Source organism: Vitis vinifera, chromosome 4 (genome assembly GCF_030704535.1).
Source record: "Vitis vinifera cultivar Pinot Noir 40024 chromosome 4, ASM3070453v1".
NCBI classification, from domain to species: Eukaryota; Viridiplantae; Streptophyta; class Magnoliopsida; order Vitales; family Vitaceae; genus Vitis; species Vitis vinifera.
The window spans coordinates 25239539-25259862 of NC_081808.1; the positions used below are offsets into that span (position 1 = coordinate 25239539).

The 20324-nt window shown below is 35.4% G+C and overlaps 1 protein-coding gene across 4 annotated transcripts in view; it reads right to left on the reverse strand.

Annotated features, from left to right (window-relative positions):
• Window positions 1-20324, reverse strand: part of LOC100248256 (DNA topoisomerase 3-alpha) — an 81258-nt gene that overhangs the window by 11676 nt on the left and 49258 nt on the right. For 2 of the 4 annotated variants that reach the window (XM_059736541.1, XM_059736540.1), the window contains exons 14-18: window positions 19347-19381; window positions 11828-11957; window positions 10692-10744; window positions 10519-10618; window positions 5417-5497 (exon numbers count right to left, since the gene is read on the reverse strand). In XM_059736541.1, coding sequence (XP_059592524.1) covers window positions 5417-5497; window positions 10519-10618; window positions 10692-10744; window positions 11828-11957; window positions 19347-19381 — 399 coding nt within the window. The remainder of the gene's footprint in view (window positions 1-5416; window positions 5498-10518; window positions 10619-10691; window positions 10745-11827; window positions 11958-19346; window positions 19382-20324) is intronic. The other 2 variants (XM_010651052.3, XM_010651051.3) reach the window with 1 other exon arrangement.

The following is a 20324-nucleotide window of genomic DNA, read 5'->3' on the forward strand; positions in this document are numbered from 1 at the left end:
AGACAAGACTAAAAAGAAAGACTTTAATTGTAAATAATCTTGAAGAAGATAATGATCAAACTCTCGCATCTGGGATGGCAAGAGATAAATACACACAAGTTAGAGGGGGCGTAAGTCTTTCAAGATCTCCTATTTTCAAGTCAGAGATGTTACAATGACAATTCAGGTTTTAAGAAAAAGGAGAAGAGATGCTAAGAACTAATGAAACAGGAAGATTTTAACTATAACAATTCTAAATAGACCTGGAAATTGTGAGCACAAAAGTTGCATCCTCATCACAGGTCTTCTTAAAAATGGATTTTTACCTCATCATCCACCACAAAATAGACATATATGAAAAAAACAAAAAGATCTATGCAATGGCTTTTTAGGGACAACAATGTGACCACTTGACTATATTATTACCATCCCACCCATTAACTTGATGCCAAAGAGCTTAACTTTCCTTAGGAAACCTCCATAGCCAATTCCCCAAAAGACCATGATTCCTAAAGTCTTACACTCCTTGAACCTTCACCAAAGAAAATCCCTTTGCATTTGTTCAATCTCTAACATTGCTAATGATGGTATCTTAAAAAGGGAGAGGAAATAACTAGGAAATTGACAAAAGCATGACTGAATGAAAGTTATCCTTTCGCCTAATGACAAAAAGGCTTTTTTCTAACCATCCAATCTTTATGAAATTCTATCAATCACTAGACCCCAAAAGGCACTAGTCTTTAGGTTCTCCCCCACCCAGTGTAAGACTTAGATACAATAGAGGTTAATCAAAGACCTTGCATTCAAGTAACAAGGCCAACCTATTGATCTGATCCTAGCCCATGTTGATACTAGAGAGAGTACTCTTGTCTAGATTGATCTTAAGCCTAAATACATGCTTAAAAACCAACAAAATTAGCTTGAGGTTTTGCAAATCTTCCAAACAGGCTCTAGAAAAAAGGTGGTGTCATCTACAAATTGCAAATAGGAAATTGTAGTCTTAATCCTACCTAAAAGAAAATCTTCCAATAACCTAGTCCCTTTTACTCTTAACATTCTGCTTAAGACATTGCCTGCAATGGTAAAGAGAAAAGGAGATAAGGGATTTCCTTATCTTAAACCTTTGGTTGCTTTAACCCATCCTTTGGTACTTTCATTCACTAAGATTACAAAATTTCTTGTAGATGAGCATTCCCTCATCCAAGTCCTTCACCTAGGACTAAACCGCTTCCTTAGTAGTACATGGTCTAAAATTAATTTTGAGGATTATCGTAGACAATCCACATGGTCGTATTCCTTTTCAAAATCAATTTTGAAGACTAACTCTTCCTCTCTTGAACGCCTTTTCTCATCCACCATCTCATTTGCTATTAACAACGTATCCAAAATTTACCTACCTTGAACAAAAGCTCCTTGGGAAACATGAATTGTTTCATGAAGAACACCTTGTATAAGCTCTGATAGGACTTTAGTTATAATCTTATACAAGTAAGTGGTCAAGTTAATAGATTTGACATCTAAGATCTCATTGGTTTGACTCTTTTTTGACATAAGTGCAATGAAGGTGGCATTGGTGCTTAGATTTATTACCTTTGTTGGAGAATATGGACAGCCCGTAGGAAGACTTTCTAATTAGGAAATATTTTTTAATCTAGTTTTCCTTATTAGTTTAGTTGATTGATTCTTTTTTGTAAATAGAGATATTCTAGGCTTGAAATAAGCTCATTCCTTTTTTCCATTTTTGACCTCTTACAATTTGTATACACTTGATGTAATTCTATTGAAATAATATGGGAGAGAAATTTTCAAAAAATCCCAAAGTCAACATGGTATCAAAGCCTGAAAACTCTCTCTGCCAAGATCCATCTTCCCACCATTCGACTTTCATTCCTCAGCCATAAGCCAGCTCAATCTTCATTATTGAGCAGAAACCCCTTTAATTCTAGACCAACTTTTTACTATTATTTGTTGTTTCTCCAGACCAACCTTAATTGTTGGTAACTCAACTTTCTTTAATACTAATAGGCTTCCAGACAAACTATTTTTCTTCTCCACACATGTCTGAAATTAGTACTAATACAACCAACCAATTCACAACCCAGAGCACAACTCTTGGTGATTATCAGAATGTTTCTACTTCCTTCAAACTTAATAGTGAAAATTATCTGCAGTGGTCTCAATTGGTGAAAACCTATATTAAAGGAAAGGGGAAGCTAAGTCATCTTCTTGGTCCTAAAATCAATAAGGATGATCCAAATTTTGTCTCTTGGGATGAAGAAAATTCTCAGATTATGTCTTGGTTATGGAACTCCATGCAGCTGAAAATAAGTCGTACTTGCATGTTCCTTTCTATGGCAAAGGAAATTTGGGATGCAATTCATCAAACCTCCTCCAAGGTGTGGGATGCTGCTCAGATATATGAACTCAAAGACAAAAATCCATGATGCCAAACAAGGTACCCTTTCCATAACTGAGTATTACAGTGTTATAAAGGGATTATGGCTTGAGTAGAATCATTATCAAAGTTTTAAGATGGAATGCAGTAAAGATGCAACAATATACCAAGAGTTTCTTGAGAAAGAGAGACTCTTTGATTTTTTGGCTGGTTTGAATGGTGAATTTGATCAAGTTAGGGTCCAGATTCTTGGGAGAGATCCATTGCCTTCATTGAATGAAGCATTTTCTATTGTAAGAGGAGAAGAGTGATGAATAAATGTAACACTGAAAACGTTTGATCCTATGGATGGTTCTGCACTGTTTATCTCTAAGTCAAGTATTAATGACGGAGTCATGACTACCACTATTGTTGCTACTAATGCTGCAAATTCAGGAAAGATGGAGAGACGAAAACCAAGTGAAAATGACTCACTTTGGTGTAGCTACTGCTGCAAGAATTGTCACACCAGGGGAAACTGCTGGAAGTTACATGGCAAGCCTTCAAATTTCTTTGGAAAGAAATCAGGTTATAAGCTCCAAAGTTATGTTGCTGATATAGAAGTGAAACAGCTGGAAAACACTGCTGCTATGAGAAATTTTCAACAAGGAGGAGATCAATAAGCTGAAGCAGTTTATTTCACAGCTTGAAAAACCAGAGGGTCCTAGTTATTTTGCCCAAACAGGTAAGTATTCCCAAGCCCTAAGTGCCTCTAGAATCAGTACACAAGCACTTGGATCATAGATTCAGGGGCTTCAAACCATATGACCAGTTCCTCCAAGTCCTCCACTTATTGTTTTGGAAACAAAAAAATAAAGATTGCTAATGGAACTTTAGTCAGTATAGCTGGTTGAGGAAATATTTCCATTTCACCATCCTTAACCTTGAAAAATGTCCTACATGTTCCCAAGTTGTCTGCAAATTTGTTATCAATTCCTCAGATTACCAAAGACCTTAATTGCTCAGTGATATTTACATCTTCTAAATGTGTTTTTTAGGACTGTTTCACGGGGAAGATGATTGGGCATGCTACTGAGAAAGAAGGGTTGCACTTTCTTGAAGGTAAAAGTGACAAATATGATTCTATCCCTCTATCCTACATGTCGGAAGAACACACTACCAATAAGAATCAAGTTTGGTTATCCCATTTCCGTCTTGGTCATCCATCTTTTTCTTTGTTAAAAAGGATGTTCCCTACTATGTTTGGAAAACTAGATATTCAAAGTTTTCATTGTGATGTGTGTGAATTCGCTAAACACCACCATGTGTCATTCCCTTTAAGGAATAATAAATGTTCTATTCCATTTGGCCTAATCCACAACGATGTTTGGTGGTATACTCAAATTCAAAGTATTTATGGGGCAAAATGGTTTGTCTTTTATTGATGATTACACAAGGATTACATGAGTATTTCTTATGAAACACAAATCTGATGTTAACACTATTTTTCCTGCTTTTCATAAAATGGTAAAAACCCAATTTGATGCCAAAATCCAAATGGTGAGATCCAATAATGGAAGAGAGTACTTCAACCAATATTTATCATCATATTTTGAAAAAGAAGGAATTGTTCATCAATCCTCTTGTACCGATACACCACAATAAAATGGGGGTGGTTGAACGGAAAAATAGACATTTGTTAGAGGTAACTAGAGCCTTGATTTTTCAAATGAATGTTCCAAAGACATATTGGGGGAGGCTGTTTTAACTGCTACTCATCTTATCAATTGATTGCCTTCCAAGGTGCTTGATTTCAAAGAACCCATAAATCTTCTCACACAATTCTGATCAATAGATTTTTCGGATTGAAGTTTTGATTTGGTTTGTGAGGAAGGATGAAAAATTGTTACCTCATATCTGGAAGTCGGTTCAAATTCTTGAACTTGTATAAGTTTAGGAATTGCAACTTTCTTCCTTAAGTAACTTTGCTAGTCATTTGATTCCCATGAGTAAGCTTAAGCAGAGACGACTCGGGTTCATAGAAGTGCGGTACAGATACTGGATCAAACACTGGACCAGAGACTGTAGGAGGGTTAGTGAGAACGGGACTAATGAGATAGGAATCCTGATCCTTGTCTTCCTTGATGGAATTCTCCCCTTGAAGATAAGGAGCAGAAAAATAGGACTCATTCTCGCTGAAAGTAACATCTGCTAAGACAAAAAACTTTTTGGATGGTGCATGGTAATAGTTATACCCCTTTTCAGTTGAGAAATATCCTACAAAAATACATTTGACTACTTTTAGGTCAAACTTTCCTTTGTTTGGACTATGAACATGTGCAAAGGACACACACCAAAATATCTGAGGGATGAAATGGATTGTGGTCCTCATATTAGGATAAAACAATGAAAGTATATCCATTGGACATTTGAAACCTAAGACTTTAGAAGGTAATCAGTTCATGAGATGTGTGGTGGTTTAGACGACTTCCCCCTAATAAGATTTAAGCACATATTTTTGAAACAAAAAAGCTTGTGTTGTATCAAGAAGGTGACCATTTTTCCTCTCAACAACTCCATTTTGTTGTAGGGAGTTGATACATGATGACTCATGAATTATTCCCTCATGTTGAAAGTATGGAGTTAGGGCTTGATTGAAATAATTTCTGGCATTATCGGACCAAAACCTCTTGATAGTGACACAAACTAGTGTTTTATCATGTTATGAAAGTTTGGAAGAACAAAACTCACATCAAGTAAGAAAATCTAAAAGACACAAACCAACATGCCCTAAATATATTAGGAACAGGGGAAGGGCCTTAAATATCACTATGAATTAGATGAAAAGGCCCTGAACTTCTATTATTATTATTGGTGAGGAAGGTTGAACGCTTGTATTTGGCAAGTTCACAATACATCATAGTAGAAACTCTCAACATCTAATTTTCTAAATAAAGAAGGAAACATAATCTTCAGAGTTCTAAATGACGGATGTCTAAGTCTACGATGATGAAGCCAAATTTTTTCTTTATTGACAAGGTGATGCATAGAAGGAAAAGATACAGATGACTCGCTTGATGTCTCAAAGTAGCATAGCCTGTTCTGATGCTTAGCAAGTCCAATCATCTTCCTCAAGTCTTGGTCCTGAAATACACAATGAATAGGGTAAAATGTCACATTGCAACCTAAATCTCGTGTAAGCTTTTGTATAGAGAAGAGATTAGTGGATAACTTGGGAACATGAAACACATTTCTAAGTGTGAGTGTAGGACTAATTTGGACATCTCCTACACCCGCAACAGTGGTTAATGAACCATCTCCTGTGAATATTTTCTTACTACTTGGACAAAGGTTACAGTTATTAAATTGGTGTGATGAATGAGTCATGTGATCTACGGCACCTGAATCTAAAACCCAAAATTGGCAAAGGTTTCATCCGAGACTTTTAATCCAATAGAAATAGGAAACTTACCTGAAAGTGCAAATGAGCAGGTACTTGAAAATTTCTTACTTGAAGGTTTCTCAAGAGTTCCCAACAAAGCTCTTAATTTTTTAATTTCCTCTTAATTGAATCCACCTTGTTCCAGGGATTTTTCTTCAACTGGTTGAACAAAGGACAAGTTGGCTTGCCCATTATCCCTTTGCTACCCTCCATTTTAACCCTACTCTTTGCTGGATGTGGTTGGCTTACCATGAAGTTTCCAACACTTCTCCTGTGTATGTTTAGGCTACTGGCAGTAAGTGCATCATAAGTTATCCATGTTTTCACGGTTTAAAACTCTTGATCGATTAGTCTTTTTATTATCAGCAGTGCTAGCCTTTTGATCACTCCTTTTGTTAGCAACCATAGCCGAGCCTTCCATATTCTGGCATTCAAGCATGATACTTCTCCTGCTTTCTACTACTCGAATAATAGAAATAATCTCATTTAAAGTCAGAAGCTCTTTGCTTAGAATTCGGACTCTAACTTAGTCAAACTCAACATTGAGACAAACTAAGAAATCATACACTTCATTTTTTTCAATATAATTCTTCAGGATTGCGGCATCCTCAGGACATTTTGTCTTAATATATCAATAGTAATCAAGTTCTTGCCATAGGTTTTTTAACATATTAGCATACTTCGTGAATGTCTTGTTTCCTTGTTTCATTGCTCCAGTCTTGACTTTAATTTTGTACATTTGTGTTGCATCTAATGCCTTCGAGTATGTCTAGTGAACTGCGTCCCAAATGTTTTTAGCAGTTGTCAAGAACATACAAGTGACACTAATTTCAAGTGTCATGGAGTTCCACAACCATGCCATAATCATCGAGTCTTGCTCATCCCAGGTATCAAACCGAGGGTCCTTTCTTCTTGGTCTAGTTCCTAGGAGGTGACTTAATTTTCCTTTTCCTTTAAAAAATGTATGAACAAGTTGTGACCATTTTAGATAATTCTTCCCATTAAGTATGTATGTCATTTGAATATTTTGCAATTATCCCATGTTATGAGTGGTATTCACTCCTTCAGAAGGATTGGTGAAGGCAGTAGTTTGTGATAGCTTAGAAATTTTTATTCATTTATTTATTTATTTATTTTTATGAAGAAATAAAAACAAACTTTTAAAAACTTTTTCTTTTAAGGAGATAAAAACAAATCCTTAAATAGAACTCGGAGGAAAGTAAGCAAAGCTCTTTGCTTTGGGATGCTAGGGTTTAACAGTGGCAACATGAGGTGGAGACGACTACGGTGCGAGGTGAGGACAATGGCAGAATAAGGTGAAAACAAAGTGGACAATAGAGGTGACAGTGAGGGCTTTGATAATGATGTGAGGTGGAAGAAGACTTAGTGGTGTGACAATGATCTTTATTTGCAGCAATGACGGACAACGTAAAGTAGAGGTGAGTCCAACTACATGGGGCACTGAGGTCTCCAATTACTTTCTTGATGAGTTTCATGTATAAAAGAGAGATGGAAGAATAAAGGGTGAAAATTTCTCTTTTCTTACAAAATTAAAATTTTCTATAGACACACACACACACACACATATATATATATATATATATAATATGTACAAAAAATCCTAACACCTAAATTAGAAACTTTCCTAACTCAATTGCAACAAATCCCTTTGATCACGAGATTATCTAATTCTCTTATACAAAATCATAACTTCCCTAATTCCATTCTTCCACTACAATCCCTCTCTTTTACCCATTTCACCCTAATTTTTTGCTTCCAATGCACCTCTTTCCTTAATAACAATTCCTTTTAACTCCCCATTCTCAAGGCCCTAGGCGCTGAAAGCTTAGGAAATAGATTCTCTTCCTACTCAATAACATCAAGACTAGTAGTATTAGTAATATCATATTCTTCTTCCTTTCCTTTAACTCTCTAAGAAACACCTCATTTCATTCTTTCAATTTTGATTTAATAAAATTATAGATTCTTCATGAACCTATAACCTGCCCACCCTTTGCTATGAAGCTATCTCCACCAAGTAATAAATTTTTCCAAGAAATCTAAGTTAAGCAACCACATATTATCAAATTTAAAAGAAGTTCGTCCTCACTTAAATGGATTGGTGTCTAAAATAATCAGGCAATGATCAAAGTTCAACCTAGGAAGAATTTCTTAGAGGCTTTAAGAAAAACTTTGCTCTCACTCATTTGAATATAAAAATCCACCCAATCTCTTGCATACAGGGGAATCTTGCACATTTGACTGTATAAAAGAAGGATTCCTTAGAGGGGGATTGATTAACTCACTCTCTTATAAATCCATCAAAATCGAGACTAAGATAGGTTTTGTCTTCCACCAAAAATAAAAAAAAGGATTTGTTTTTTTTTCCCCCCTCTATTTGGACATTCTCTACTTGGATGGACAATGTAGTTCAACAACACATCACATCCAATTAAGAAGATATTTTACAATCACTTTTGAAGGAGAAATGTATAATAATGGTCTAGCAATAAACACATTATATATACGCATATAGTTCAAGGCATGGATACTTCAAATAGTGGCCATGTCTGAATTCAATATGTGCAAACACAAATTGCTCAACATTTATGGCCAAACACAATGAAAAATATCCTAAACTCAAAAATATTCCTTAAAAAATTAGACCATTTCCTAGTATTGTGCATCTAGAAGACTACCTATTTGTTTAGGATATGGTGTGGTTAAAAATAACATATTGCTTTAGAAAGCAAAGCAAGACCCTTATTCAATAATAAGAGTGGAAGATTTTGAGGATTTGATTGACAACCACAAAGAGAGAGAAAGAGAGCTCAACAAATTTGATTTTGGTCATATATAATTACAAATGTATATGTTATATATATTATTTCATTGCCATATCCCTAAGATACATATTGTTGTAACTCCTACATTTTGAATTTGTAGATTCTCTTGTGCCTATTTTTTGTATATGTGCCCTTGCCAAATAGTTGTCCAATATCTATCATTAATGATACAACCATCGGTACTAAGATGTCTCGTCAGATAGGTGACTTAGAATTATAAATGACAAAGCAGTCATAATAATATATCATACAATATTAATATGTATATGCCCCTGAAAAATGTATAGTATATGGGCCATGAATGTTACATGTTACAATGATAGAAATAGGGTGCCTACCCCAACTTGAGGAGATCAAGTGGAGTGATTAAGAAAAGTGGAGATAACGACAGGAAAAAATGCCTCAGGCTATGTTAGGTGGTAGTCATTGTAGCGCCCTTATTATAGACGATGACAGAGCAACTGGTTGACAAAATTATAACATCAATGGCTAAAAGGGAAGGGGATTACCAAGTGTGCCACAAGATGGTGATGGCATAGTGTACATGATACTAAGATTGGGATGAGTAGTAGTTCTTAGGCATGCAAAGTGTTGTGAGTTACCTTCATGTGTAGTGAAGAAGTGGGTATCATAGATGTAACAACTTGCTATCTAATGATCAACACACTTGAAGAGCAGGTGTAGGGTGCCTTCCATTTCTTAGGTAGCGACTGCTGTGCTGGATGAGCATTGACATTACGTGAGGCTGACCTCTATTATGAATACTGAGAATATGGAGGAGGTATTAGGGACACTCCATCACGATGATGGGAGCCCTTGAAGGTGTTTGACCACCCTTGAGATGAAAGGAGTGGGCTAACAAACCACCAGTATGGGTTGGATTTCTGTTGAAATAATTCTAAGGCGAACACTTAACCCTTGTTTATAGATAGAACTTAGGAAGTCATCCTAATGATGAGAAACCAAAGGAACAAAGAATAAACCTAGATGGAACCTAGGATGGCATCCCAATGATGAGAGTCAAAAGGAACTATGAATAAACTTGGATAGAACCTAGGATGGAATCCCAATGATGAGAAACCAAAGGAACTAAATGTAAACTTAAAACGTACAATGGTGTCCCAATGATGAGAGACCAAAGGAACAAAGAATAAACTTTAGATAAAACCTAAGATGGTGTCCAAATGATGAGAAACCCAAGGAACTAAGAATAAACTTAGATGAAACCAAGGATGGCGTCCTATTATTCTTTGTTCCTTACAAGGATGCCATCCTAGGTTCTCTCTAAGTTTATTCTTTGTTCCTTTCGACTCTCATCACAAGGATGTCATCCTAGGTACTATCTAAGTTTAATCTCAATTCCTTTGGACTCTCATCATTAGGACATCATCGTAGGTTCTATCTAAGTTTATTATTTGTTCCTTTGGACTCCCATCATTGGGACACCATCGTAGGATTTATCGAATTTATTCTTCGTCCCTTTGGACTCCCATCATAAGGATGTCATCTTAGGTTCTAAGTTTATTCTTAGCTCCATTAAACTCTCATCATTAGGACGTCATCCTATGTTCTAAGTTTATTCTTAGTTTCTTTGGACTTTGATCATTGGGAGTTTTAGCTATTTTGATCAATTCACAACAAAACTCCTACACTGATTTACCAGTATATGATGGTGAGAACAAATGAGTTATTGTGACAATAAAAGACCATGGAAAATGTAAATAAGAAGAGAAATTGCATAATGGTGTGCACATGAAAGCCAAACAGAAGATCTAAATAATTTTGCAAAATAAAGAATAAGTACTAATAATAGACAAAAAAAAAAAAAAAAAAAAAACAATTTATACAAGTGACATCTACTGAGTGAGAATCATTACTGGTTTTCGCCTCAGGACCATATCTGATTCCTGGCAAAGAGTGCATTGTCGAACAACATCTCCAACTTCATGCTGCTCATCCCCACTAGATCTATTAGATCTGCAAGGATAACATCAGATGCATTACAAAGATGTATTGTATTTATATGAGGCAGAGGAAGTTAAGGAACCACCTCTCAAAGAAAAGTGCCATGGCTTCTAAGAGTTTTACTTTGTTCAGCCTTGCCTGCAAGTATTTCAATTTGGTAGTGATAATTGATATCAACCAAATATAAACATATCAGACAACATAGATATATTAAAATATATAACATCCTGAGAAACACTAAAATGTGTAAGATACTAAGAACTGGAAGAAGTTATATGGAAAATATATCAACATCCAAGCAAGCACTGAAATAATAATGGCATCATCTGTTGCCCAGTCCTAAAAAGATTTGGACACTTTTGGAAAGGCCTAATCTTGTAAGCAATTACGTATCTGCTTTTCACATATAAGAACAAATCTCATTTGGACTCATTCTCCTCTCTAGCCTCCTTTTCCTTAGTTTATTTTTTCATTTCTCTACACACACTCACACACTAATTCTCCTCTTCAGCTTTCTTTTCCTTTATTTTTCATTTCCAATTCTTGAAAATAGGATATATTTAAGGGTTAAATAACAAAACCAAATCAATGTGAAGAAATACGTAGTGCAGCTTTAGTATACTCTACCTTCCACACTTGCTTGGAAAATGCACACGTTTGTAATCTATTTGGAAAAAGGGAATACTTTCGCACCTAGTATTTTTTTTACAGTAAAATCAAAGACATCTTGTCTAGATAAAATGAAAAAAAAAATCATTACTAAACATCATTCAGTCTTCTTTAGGGCATCAGAATCTCAAAAGAATGTCAGCAGTTCTTAGAAAATGTGTCATGGATCACAAGGATGTTAGAACCATATACAATCTCATATATTCTTGTATTATCTACATTGGAATATTCAGGTTTGCAATTCATTCACAAATTAATCCACAGCAGCACAACCATGCAGGTGCAGCATTTCTTTCTATTATATTACATGTCCAAAAAGTTGATGTGTTCAAGATTTATAAACGAGCATGATAGGTGCCATTTAGTTAGAGTCCTTCTACCAATGCTTTTGCAAAGGCATTTGAATGAACCAGGGAATTATCATAGCCACCTTAATATGTTTCGTTTCACAAACTCATGCAGACAATTTTAAAGTTGTTTATAAACATAGAGGAAGTTACAGCATGACTTTCCAACAACAGAAATTTGGCTTCATGTCAAGCAACAACTTACATCTAAAAAGCAAGCTTTCATCTGCTCCAAGCAAGTTGTTAAAACTTCATTTCTCCTTTTTGTGCCTATACTGACTGCTTTCATGTCACATTCCATCATTGATCTAAGATATGGTTTCCAGAGTTCATACCTGCGTGTTTTGTGTATGAACAAACACAACACATTACAAATTATAGGTAAACAATATAAGTACCATATGATTCTGCACTGGTACCCATAGATCATCCAAATAAATACCAGTTTCCTTGCATATTATTTGATTTATTTTAATTTTAATATAATATATTTATTACATTTTGTTATATATGTGTATGTGTGTATATGTAAATAGATATATCACATAGGTTAGAAATGACATTTTCATTGATTCAAGATCAAAAGTACAAGAAGAAACAGGAAGCTTTGCAAGGGAAATGCAAATACAACCATAAATCAACAACAAATCAAAAAAACAAGGAGCAAAGCCAAAATACAACTGAAAACTAAGCTTAGAACTCTAAAATCCATGGCTCTAGAAAGTAACGTCTCTTACAAAACCCTCTAGCAGAGGAGCAACTTTCTTAGTAAACCTCTACTTTGGTCAGCCAGGTTTGAAGATTTTATAAAGATTGAAGATTTTATGCAACCAACTCTCTCTTTCATAGACCCAAAAATTTACTATAGTTGAGTCACTTCCACTAGAATATTGTAAATCCCAATCAAGCAGCCAAGTCGAGCCCTCAAGCAATGCCAACACCTCAGCCCCAATAGCTAGCCCCTTTCCCATTGACTTGGAGAAGGCCTTGATCACCCCATTCACATGATCTTGGAAGACTCACCTTGTTCTAAACAACCATCAAATTAAACTTCACAGAGGGAGACTTTTTCAGTTAGCAGGCACTTCATCTACCTTATGAACCAACAGACCTCCAGACCAAGATGATCACATCCACCAAGGCTCTCAGGTACCTTTGAGGCAGCTGACAACCACAGGAAATAAAGAAAATAGACTGTGCCCTACAAAAAGTCAGCATGCTTCCATCCATCCTTGATAATTCTGGCATTCCTTTCTAACCAAATCACCTAAAGTAGAGTGACCATAACCACTCTCCCAAGAAACTTGCTCCCATAAAAACCTCTAAAGCTCTGAAAGGTAATATCACCAATATACAACCATAGATCTGGGAGAGACCTAAATGACCTCAACAAATATTGCCACAAAACTTGTATTGTCTATTAGTTGCATAGAAGACCTTTCGGAATATGGATTAATTTCTTTGCAATTTCATTAGTCTTTTCCATTATGATCCTTTTTAAGGCAAATTAATTCAAATAAATCAATAAAAGGCAAGCAATAAAAGGTACCAGGTTTAAGTGGAAACTCCAAAAATTGGAAGAATTCGAACTCATGGGTCTAATCTTTTCTCTTCGTTTGTGATTCTTGACAAGATTAAGACAAGAAGTATCAAAAGGACTTTCTATGAGTCTATGGGTACTAGAGAGGAATTTTTATTTAATTATTTTTTTTTCTTTTTTGATGAGAAACAACAAGGTAATATATTAAATAAGGATTTGAAAAGTACAAAGGAAGGATGAGAAATCCTCCCCACAACAAAGAAATAAACGATTGGAACCTCCAAAATAGTAAGTAAACCTATACACCATATGGAACGTACCCAAAACAACCTCCCTTGCTAGCCCTCACCTTTAAACCTACACACTGACAACAAATTTTGGGTGGAAATGGAAACCCAAGTCAATGGTTACTCAGGTTTAGAAGGAAATTTCAAGATTGTGAGTTGAATATGGTGTTTTTGCTAGAGCTTCTAAGCCACTACACTATTCAAACAGACTCTAGGTATAGTTTGGTGTGAATGCCCTGAAAAATGGTGTTTTTCCGTTTTTTTTTTTTTCTTAGGCAATTTCACCCTTTTTTCCTCTCAATTTGGACTTCAATTGCTCCTTCAAAGGTATGTTTCTTTATGTGGGAGGTGGTATGGGAAAATATTCGTACTATTAATCGAATCATGACCAAAGGATTCTCCCTTGTGAATTAGTTTGTTTGTGATAAACAAAAGGAAGATATAGCCAATCACATAATCATCAATTATGACTAGGGAAGTTTCCATCTTTACTTATATCCTCTTTTTATAGGATGGTAGCTTTGTGCAAAAGAAAAGAAAAAGGGTTTGTGTTAGCACCTTAGCCATTAAAGGGCATGACATGGGCATGTGTGACAGCACCTTGCACCCACATGGTCTAGGGCATACTAATGGTGGCATGCCTAAACTAAAGCAAGGTTTTGTGGCTTGGAAAACTTACTTGTGGCAAAGGTTAAGGTTTGGCTAAAGTTGCCTTGAACGGATTAGAGCAGTGGTTGAGTGGCACAAGTGCAGCAAGGCAATGTGCAATGGGCAATGGGTAGTGCTACAAACACACACATCATTGCCAACACACTTTACATGACTCATGGGCACATGTATGGCAATGGCAACATGTGATGTCACACTCATGTAGGCTTGGCATGACAAGTATTAGATGTTGGTGCTTTGGTGGGTCCTCTACATTGTTGGAGGCCTAAGTTAAATTTTCTGAGTGATGGAGTATTTTTCTGGATTTTCTATAATTAGATAAAATCCATTATGCTTATGAAGCATCCTTGATATCTCCTCCTAACATATTGGAAATGGCTTAGAATGCTCTTTAAGAGGGGAAGAGAGGGTCTCACTTGGGGTAACCCAAGGTTCTGGGCTATGCCATGGCATGAGCACACCAAGTCTCTCCGTGCACACGTGAAAGGCCCCATTAAGGCTTACACACACCCAATTGTGTAATAGCTTAGATAAGGCATAAGAGCATGGACACAGAGCTATGAGCAAAGCATGACACATGACAGATGTGGGCTATATGACTGAGACAAGGTTGGATGAAGACAATGTGGTGCATTAATTGCACGCAAGCAATGTGATAGGAAACCAAAGAAAGGGCAAAATCTTTGAGCAAGATGATAATATGACAAAAAAGGTGTGCCTTGAAATTGCTGAATTTTATGGAAAATTAAATCCAACAACTTTTTTTTTAATTGGATTTTGCCAATGGAAGATTACTTTGATTGGTATGCTACGCCTAAAAATAGAAAAGTTTTTTTTGTAAAGACAAAATTGAAAGGAACAACACATCTATAGTGACATAATATTGAGAATTGACTTTTTAGAACCAACCACCAACCTATAGACACATGGGACAAAATGAAGTTGAAGATGAAGGAGCATTTTTCTCCTTGTCGACCATGAACAACTCATGTACACAAAATTGTTTTCTCTCAAACAAGGTACTTAGTTGAAGAAGGAATTCTGTGATTGAGTATTTGGAGTCAAGTGTAGAAAAGTGAGGCTCAACTTGGTGCCTGTTATAAAGTTGGACTTTGAATGGAGATTTGACTTGAGATGATAGCTACACACACTTATACCGTAGATAATGTTTATCAATTAGCCTTAAAATAGAAGAAGGGTTCAAGTTTCAGGCTTCCTAATGTCAAGTTCACAAATTAGGAGCAAAATTCCATGATTGAGTATTCGGAATCAAGTGTGGGAAAGTGAGGCTCAACTTGTAGCATGTTATACATTGGACTTTGAATGGAGATTTAGCTTGAGATGACAATTGCACACACTTATACTGTAGATGATGTTTATCAACTAGCCTTAAAATAGAAGGGTTCAAGTTTCAAGCTTCCTAATGTCCAAGCCCACAAATTGAGAGCACTTTCTCCAATTGGACAACAAGAAAACCTTTAAGCACAACAAACTTCAAAACTTTTAATCATGTAAATGGTGGGGACAGCAATCAATAGGCTTCAAATGTGCCTAATAGAGGTGCTAATAAGAGTAAAATTCCAATGTGTATTAAAAATAAAAAGGTAGGTGAGGCTCCATTATGCTTTAAGTGTGGTGGGCATGGTCATTATGTTGTTGTGTGCCCAAAACAAAGGTTTATGCTTTTATGTTAAAGAACCAAAATTTGAATTGGAAAGTTATCCAAAGGAAGAAGTGACTCGCAATGAAGACGAACTTAGTGAAGAATGTGACTGTTATGATGGTACGATAGAAGGCCATAATGTTATAGTGCAACATTTGTTAGTTGTTCCAAAGGTGAAAAAATAAGAAGGTGGGTGACATACTAGCATTTTTTATACACATATATCTTGCCAAGGGAGGCTATGCACCATTATCATTGATGGCGATAATAGTTTAAACATAGCTTCATAAGAGCTTGTTCAAAAGCTAAACATTAAAACAAAGAAACATCCAAATTAGTTGCATAGGTTAACAACACCTCTATTCCAGCAAATTTTTGCTGCTTAATCACTTTTTTTTTTATAAGGACTTTGAAGAGATTGTATGGTGTGAGGTCTTACCAATAAAAGTAAGTCATATTTTGCTTGGAAGACCCTTGCTTTTTAATAAAAGGGCTCAACATGATGGCTACGAAAATACACACTCTCATGCACAATTGGTGGAAGAAGATCCTTCGTCCAATGAAAGAAGTTCCACCAAGAAACCAAAAAAAGCACAACTAAAAAAGGTGCTTACCATGTGTTAATTTAAAAAGGAGAGCATGGAAACTAAAATTATTTTTGCTCTAATAGCTTAAGAAGTTGATGAATTTAAAGAGAAAGACAAAGAATATTTAATAGAAGTAGGAAATATCCTTGATTTTTTTTACTTATGGCTTGTAGAATTACCTAATAAACATCATCCTTTGTGTAACGTACAACTTACAACAAGCTTGTTGATGACACAATTATTTTGAGAACTATCAACTTGTTTCACAACATTGGAAAGTCTTTCAAAGTTTGATACTTATCTTGCATTGAAGAAGTTCAAGAGATATTGAGATTCTATCTTACCATGGTAAAGAGTCGATGAAGAAAAAAGGGTGGAAGGCATAGCTTAGGATTTCAATTGACCATGGAAAATAATTAAAACTCGAGGTCAAGTTTTTTTCTAAGTTGAGGGGAATTGATGAGGATGAGCATTAGCACTAGTTGGAATTAAATTAGAATTAGTATTTATTAGAGTTCAATTAAGAGTAGCTAATTAAGTTATATGAGAATTAAAATTAGAGTCATAATAAGTTATTAGAATCCCAATAGACTTTAGATTTCTTAGAGGCTAATTGATGTAAGCCAAAGTATTGATTGATAATTGATAATTAATAATATTACATTTTCTTGCATACTTTGCAATTCTATATGGTAAGACTCCATTGATTTTCTTCTAAGTGAAACTCTTAAAAGGCCTTACTGCGACTTTAAGATTCTATTCCTTCTTCTCCTTATCTCCTTTACCCATATTTTATTTTATTTTATTGCCATAAACCCCTAGTCCACCTATTTGCTTGTAGGAAACCATCCTAGGGTTGTCCTGCATCATTTCCTCTTACTAGAGAGTGTATTACCCAAAGCACAACAATAAGAGAAAAAACTAGTTGCCAATGAATTCTTGCTTTGGAACAGTGCAGGAGCATATGGAAAAATTACAATTATTGAAAGGGACCTTGATCATGCTAATCTTCAAGCTCAATTAGTCAACATGCAAATTTTAGCCTATTTCAATGAGGTTCATTCACAAAAAACCATAATCAAAGATTTAAGGCCTACCACATTTTGAAAAGATATTCCATCATTAAAAACATTGTGCTAGCTTGGTTTTTGATCTTCAAAACCATTAAAAAGTTACTCTTAAAACATTAATCATGTTAATCTTCAAGCCCAATTTGTCAATAACTCTTTCTTGTGCTTCATTAAAATGTCCTGCTCTTAAATCTGTCTTCCTTCTTCATACGTTAGTTTGCAGAAAGGCACCACTTGCCTTCTAGATTACAACTCGATATTTAACTTTGCAAGCATACAATTTTTATTTATACAAAATCCTAACATACCCAAGATGGGAAATTAAAGGAAAACATGACATCTGAACTGACAGACCGACAAGCAGAGGAAAAGATAATCGTCTTGCTACTGCATGAATACATAATACACTAGTCAGCAATCAGATTTCTAAAAGGCCTTCTTAGTTGTAATATGTCATTGGTATTGACCTTTTCTCCCTCACAAACTAGGTGAAAGCTCCAACTTCATGTGAAGCTTTGGCTTCCAATGATAATGGCTGTGGAAAAAGAAGCTGGAAACACAGAATTTGAAAAGATCCAGAAAGAAAGACTGGATCAAACCTGACAAGAGTAAGCAACAACATTCAAATATCAGGGAAAGATGGCAACAGGTAGACATGAAATAAAGAGGGACAAAAAGGAAAGTTCATGAATTTCAAGTTCCAACAGGTTGGCAGCAAAAGTTAAAATTCCAAGATCTAGACACTGTAGCAAAATCTAAATTTTGACAGATTGTAGAATCTCTAGACCTGGAAAGTAGATAAAGATCAGGGAACTGAAAGTTAAGAGGTCGATCTCCCAGCCAAGTATTTTCCAAAGACAAATCTTTGTACCAATATTTATACACAAACGAGTGAATTGAGAAAATTCAGAAAAGACTTGGCAATGGCCTTCCATGGGCAAAGGTTTGATCACTTATCACAGGTGTTGGCATCTTAAACATTAGAGTGTAGCCTATAAATGCTTCTAATAACCTTATGTCAAAGAGATATGTTCTCTTTAAGAAACCCTGACAACCACTTATCCAAGGCAACCTAATCAATACACTCCTCATTTTGGTCTCTACACTCAATTTGCCCCACTAGAACCAGATCACAAGAAATCTCTTTGGTTTCTCTCAATTTGAGCTGCGACCTTTATTGGGACCTTGAACACCAACAAAAAGGATCTGCAGACAAAGGTCAACCTAATATTATACCAGGTCAACCTATGGATTAATAAGCTCACTTCTGGTCTTCTAGAAAATCTTTCCAAAACTTGGTCCCAAAAAGTGTGCTATGGGATTCCCACTTAAAAATCAGCCTAGTTTGGTAGTGCAGACACATACGAACCAGAGGATGAAGAAGTTTAAAACTTTTTATTACGTATCAATTGCAACAGGTATTTGGGTTTTTTGCTTGAGCTCTATAAGATGAAATTCTCATATATAGTTCTCAGAAGACTCCCCTTGGTTTACATATCTCAATAAGGTATATGATTATTCACGCTATTGCTTATGATATAACTACTAAATATGTTCCTCCTCATGTCAACGTATATTGTTGTCTAAGAGGAATTACACCTACTTGTTTTACAGTAAAAGTAACTATATGGATTGTTATGACTTGTTACTATCATGTGATGGTTACTAAGGCTTTTGCCAGGGAAAATGCCATATATAGTAATTCACAAGTTCACAACAACAGTATAGTTCATATGCCAAGTTGTAATAGTTCTTATTAAACAGTTAACATGCCATCAAAGACTATTTGATGGTTAGTACATTATGCAACTCTGACAAGGTTAATATCCATAGTCAAGCAGCCAATTAAGGATTGAAATGACTTCTAGGATATTGTCTAAAAAATAGAAAACAAAGGGAACAACATACCCCATGTCATCATAACCCATTACCAGCGCTTCACCCTGAAAGATAATGCTGTAATCAATTAGAGAATGGCAGGGAATATGAAGCACATAGTTTGGAAAATAACAATCAAACATCCAGGAAAAAACTTGAAGAAACTAATAAAGATTAAGATAAATAAATATAAGTTTCTTAGTAGGGAGAGGAGAAAAACATATGAAACAAGTTTAGCACAACAGTTAGATAATTTAGCCTTTTAGGTGTTTACACATGCAGACACACACACAAACTACTTTGGGTTGACAACATGAATCCAAGTTCCACAATCATCACCCATAAACTTCCAAGCCTCAATGGTAACTCCACACACACAAACTAACTGCTTTGGGTTGACTACATAATCCAAGCTACACAATCCACACAGATACACTTCCATGCTTAAACTGGAATTCCATCGAGTCTGGAAACTTTCCTCTTTCATCTTTTTCATAACCTTTTACCTTTGTTATCCTAATTCCTTGAAAAAAATGCAATTTCTGTCCCTAGAAGTGTTTTACTTCTCCCAAACTTACATTCCCTGTGTGATTTAATTAAATAACTTAAGAAAGCAAATGTCCAATTTTTCTTCCATTTCTTTAACTCCTACTAAATTTTCTTATCCTCGCCATTTTTTATGCACTTGATCTTTCTTTAGATCTTTACCTTTTTCTCTGTCCAGTCCCAGCAGGCTTTACTACATCTTCTTGGAATCCTTTATACTTATCTCATTACATGAACTATTGATGCAGATTGGACAAAGTCCTTAGTTGATAGAAGATCAATGTTAGGATATTCTACAATCTTAGGCCGGGAGAAATTTGGTGACATGGAGAAGTATGAAATAATCAGTTTTTTTTTTTTTTTGATAAGTAAACAAGAATTGCATTAGAAAAGGCTAATCGCCACAAAGCATACAGGGAGTATACAAGACGGCTACAGCCTCAAAAAGAGAAAAGGACCAAA